The sequence below is a fragment of the Macaca thibetana genome, chromosome 9 (genome assembly GCF_024542745.1).
Source record: "Macaca thibetana thibetana isolate TM-01 chromosome 9, ASM2454274v1, whole genome shotgun sequence".
Classification (NCBI taxonomy): Eukaryota; Metazoa; Chordata; class Mammalia; order Primates; family Cercopithecidae; genus Macaca; species Macaca thibetana.
In genome coordinates, this window is record NC_065586.1 from 53,794,868 (window position 1) to 53,799,097 (window position 4,230).

Consider the following 4,230-nt stretch of genomic DNA (forward strand, 5'->3'; position numbering starts at 1 on the left):
TAATATATAATATATACATATATATAGTATATATATAACATATATATTATATAGTATATGTAGAACTCCTAGGTTCAACCAATCTGCTGCCTTGGCCTGCTAAAGTCTTGGGATCACAGCCATGAGCTACTGCGCCCAGCCTGTGTCTTTATTTATTTAGTTCAATTGTGTCTCCCTCTGTTTCTGCACATCATGTGAGCACCTGAGCAAACATCTCCCCATGATCTTGGATGTTATAATGAATCGTGTCTTACTGGTGTACCTCTTTAGGCTTTGAGCCTGAGAGAATGACAAGCGTCTTAGAATATTTCATTTAAAAAATAAATTTTGTGCTCTTCTAATGTTCCAGGAATTTTACTTCTGTTGAAAAAAGGGCCATAAGATGCAATTATAATAAATGTATTTCTGGGAATGTAGAGAAATACTTTAAAAGCCTCAGTTCCAGATCCGGCGCATCGTTGACGTCATTGTTGCCGGACCGCTTTCTAGGAGACTGGAGTCGAAGGCCGTGAGTCAGCCATAATGGCAGCTGAGGAAATTAATGAGGACTATCCAGTAGAAATTCACGAATATTTGTCAGCGTTTGGGAATTCCATTGATGCTGTGGATGAGATGCTGAAGAACATGATGTCTGTTTCTAGAAATGAGTTGTTGCAGAAGTTGGACCCACTTGAACAAGCAAAAGTGGATTTGATTTCTGCATACACATTAAATTCAATGTTTTGGGTTTATCTGGCAACTCAAGGAGTGAATCCTAAGGAACATCCAGTAAAGCAGGAATTGGAAAGAATCAGAGTATATATGAACAGAGTCAAGGAAATGACAGACAAGAAAAAGGCAGGCAAGCTGGACAGAGGTGCAGCTTCAAGATTTGTAAAAAATGCCCTCTGGGAACCAAAACCTAAAAATGCATCAAAAGTTGCCAATAAAGGAAAAAGTAAAAGTTAACTTTTTGTTTTTTATGTACACATATTCAAAAAGTACATCTTTTTTTCCCCACAAAATAATTCTGTGGTAGTGCAAGGTTTAAATGTAGTCCTTATTGAATTAATATGTAATTATTATGAATTAATATGTTTTAACATTGTGATATATTTTATATTTAAAATTTACCATGTCTTTTGATGAGACTCTTATTTCTTTATATAGGTCAGTCTTGCAAGTACCATTTTCTAAGCAACTGTGAAATTTAAGTGAAATGTTCTTTGTAAATATTTGTACTATTTTAAATGAAATAACACACTTATACCATCCACAGACACATATAAAATACTCAATAAAGGCCAATTAATGTAGTTGATTGCACGTAGCTCCAGATACAGTTATTCCCCAATTCATTGTCTATTTCTTCTTTCTCTTAATTATTTTGAGCTTATCAGTTGTAGCAAAAGCACACACTATTTTTCCTCTGTAGTAGTGTAGACAACATAAATGATCTCTTGGTAGAAGTTTTAATCCAGTCATTGCTTTATTTTATTTTGTTTTTTTATTTTAGATACAGAGTTTCATGAGCAGGTTAGTTATATGGATATATTGTGTGGTCCTGAGGTTTGGGCTTTTATTGATCCTGTCACTCAAAAGTGAACCTAGTATCCTATAGTTTTTCAACCCTTCCCCGCTCCCTTCTTCCTCCTCTTTTGGAGTCCCCAGTGTCTTTTGTTCTCATCTTTATGTCTGTGTGTACCCATTGTTTAACTCTGAGTTATAAGTGAAAACGTGCAATACTTGGTTTTCTTTTTTTGCATTAATTTGCTTAGAATAATGGTTTCTAGCTGCATCCATGTTGCTGCAAAGTCTATGATTTCATTCCTTTTATGGCTGTGTAGTATTCCATGGTGTATATATACCACATTTTCTTTGTCCAGTACACCACTGATGGGTACCTAGGTTGGTTTCATGTCTTTACTATTGTGAATAGTGCTGTGATAAGCATTCAAATGCAGGTGTCTTTTTGGTAGAATGATTTATTTTCCTTTGTACATATATCTAGTAGTGGGATTGCTGGGTTAAATGGTAATTCTATTTTTAGTTTTCTCGTTTGTTTGAGACCGAGTTTCGCTCTTGTTGCCCAGGCTGGAGTGCAATGGCGCCATCTCGGCTGACTGCAACCTCCGCCTCTTGGGTTCAAGCAATTCTCCTGCTTCAGCCTCCTGAGTAGCTGGGATTACAGGCGTGCACCACCACGCCCAGCAAATTTTGTATTTTTAGTAGAGATGGGGTTTCTCCATGTTGGTCAGGCTGGTGTCGAACTCCTGACCTCAGGTGATCCGCCCACCTCAGCCTCCCAAAGTGCTGGGATTGCAGGGATGAGCCCCCACACCTGGCTGGAGCAGCCTCTTTCATCACAGGCTTACTGGGTCCCAGGTGGAAGTGCTCCTGCCTCATCTGCAACAGTGCAGTGGGGAGGGGATGGGAGAGGCAAGAGATGACACCCTCTCCACGTCCATTCCCAGGCTCTTATTGTGACTCCTTCAGTGAGTAGTGCTGCGGCCATGTTTCTTTTCTTCCAAAGGGGGCTTTGGTGGGCTGCACTCCCCCAACCTTGAGTGGACTGCACTGAGGGTATATGACACCAAGGGATCTGCAACTCCCCAGTGACCTCTCTCTGGTCCCCTGTGCTTGACTCCAGTCAAGTGGTATGTCTTCGGGCAGTTAGGCAATGCAGTGGCACCAGTGGTGTACAACTGTTATGGTACCTGTGGCCTGGGGTTTTCGGTCCTGCAGGTGGCCATGAGGCCTGCCCAGCTCATGCTCTCCTGACCTGGTGCGTCTCTTCTGGCATCCACACTGGCAGCAGGCCCAACTGGCTAGGCTTGCTCTAAGCTGTCTGCATCCAGGTTGCTGAGCCATTCCAGGTATTCTCAGCCATGAGACCCCATGGGGGAGAAGCCTTGGCTATCAGGCCCTGCCCTTCCCGGTCCAGTCTTGCAAGGGGGGGGGGCACTCAGCTCCCATGCTGGCACATGGACCTGCACAACACTCTTCTCTGTGCAGTGCAGTGGAGGTGTGCTGTGGGCATCCTTCTGTGAGGCTGGCCAGGTGGGCAGTCTTGGGAGGTGCTGGGAGGCAGTGGGAGTGAGGTGGTAGGGGGAGTGTGGTTCAGATGCACCTCGGTCCCATGCTCAGTGCAAGACAAAGCGTCTTCGGAAATCAGCGTTTATGGTTGTGTTTTGCTACCATGGCACAGCACAGCGAAGCCTGGGCTTTGCCCAGATTCAAGCTGTGCCTCTGCTTGTTCTCCAGGCGGCTCTCCCTGGAAGTCCAAGTGTTTATGGGGATCATGGGAGCTCCTGTAGCTAGGATCACAGGGGTCCATGCAGGGAACATGATGCCTGAAGTTCTTTCATCACCAGCTCCTTAGATCTGGTCCAGGTCCAGGAACTGTTCCTGGCACCCAGCAACTCCGAGTAGGCTGTGAGCTTCCTTCCTCTAAAACCATGGTGTTTGCGTGGCCTCTCCATTGACCCTTGGTGTTTTCTCAAGAGATGTTTGAAATGTGAAGGCTTCCTCAATACTTTGGTTCCTCTTCGCGGAAGAAGCACCCTCCAGTGGCTTGTAGTTGTCCGTGTTGCCTCTTTTTGCTTTAAACCAATGGTGTGATGGCCATAACCCGGGTTTGAGTATATATATATATATATATATGGTTGTTGTTAGGATGTGGGCCTCTAATTTTTTTTTAATTTCCTTATTTAAAATGAGAAAAAAATATCTGTAGGTTTACCTTACCTTTCTTTTCCATTTCCTTCGCCCTCTTAAGCAAAGTATTTCTTTCTGAACTCATTTCTTTCTTCATATACCCTATGTATAATATGTACCCTATGTACAGTACCAGCTAAGAGCAGGTGAGTCATGATAGTGATATTCTGCTTTCATTATTTTCCTCACTTCTGCCTTCCAGGTATTCACAACTGACATAGATTTACCAAAAATTTACAGTGGTATAAGATTGTCTGCCGGCCGGGCGCGGTGGCTCAAGCCTGTAATCCCAGCACTTTGGGAGGCCGAGACGGGTGGATCACGAGGTCAGGAGATCGAGACCATCCTGGCTAACACAATGAAACCCCGTCTCTACTAAAAATACAAAAAAAATTAGCCGGGCATGGTGGCGGCACATGTAGTCCCAGCTACTCGGGGAGGCTGAGGCAGGAGAATGGCGGGAACCCGGGAGATGGCCCTTGCAGTGAGCCGAGATCGTGCCACTGCACTCCAGCCTGGGCGACAGAGCGAGAC

The 4,230-nt window shown here is 44.1% G+C and overlaps 1 protein-coding gene across 1 annotated transcript; it reads left to right on the plus strand.

The window, feature by feature from the left end:
• The first annotated feature begins 475 nt into the window (after nt 1–475).
• Nucleotides 476–1,027, plus strand: LOC126962472 (nuclear nucleic acid-binding protein C1D-like). Its single transcript, XM_050803576.1, has one exon. The coding sequence runs from the start codon at nt 523–525 to the stop codon at nt 946–948; it is 426 nt and encodes a 141-aa protein (XP_050659533.1). The 5' UTR covers nt 476–522; the 3' UTR covers nt 949–1,027.
• Nucleotides 1,028–4,230: the final 3,203 nt, after the last annotated feature.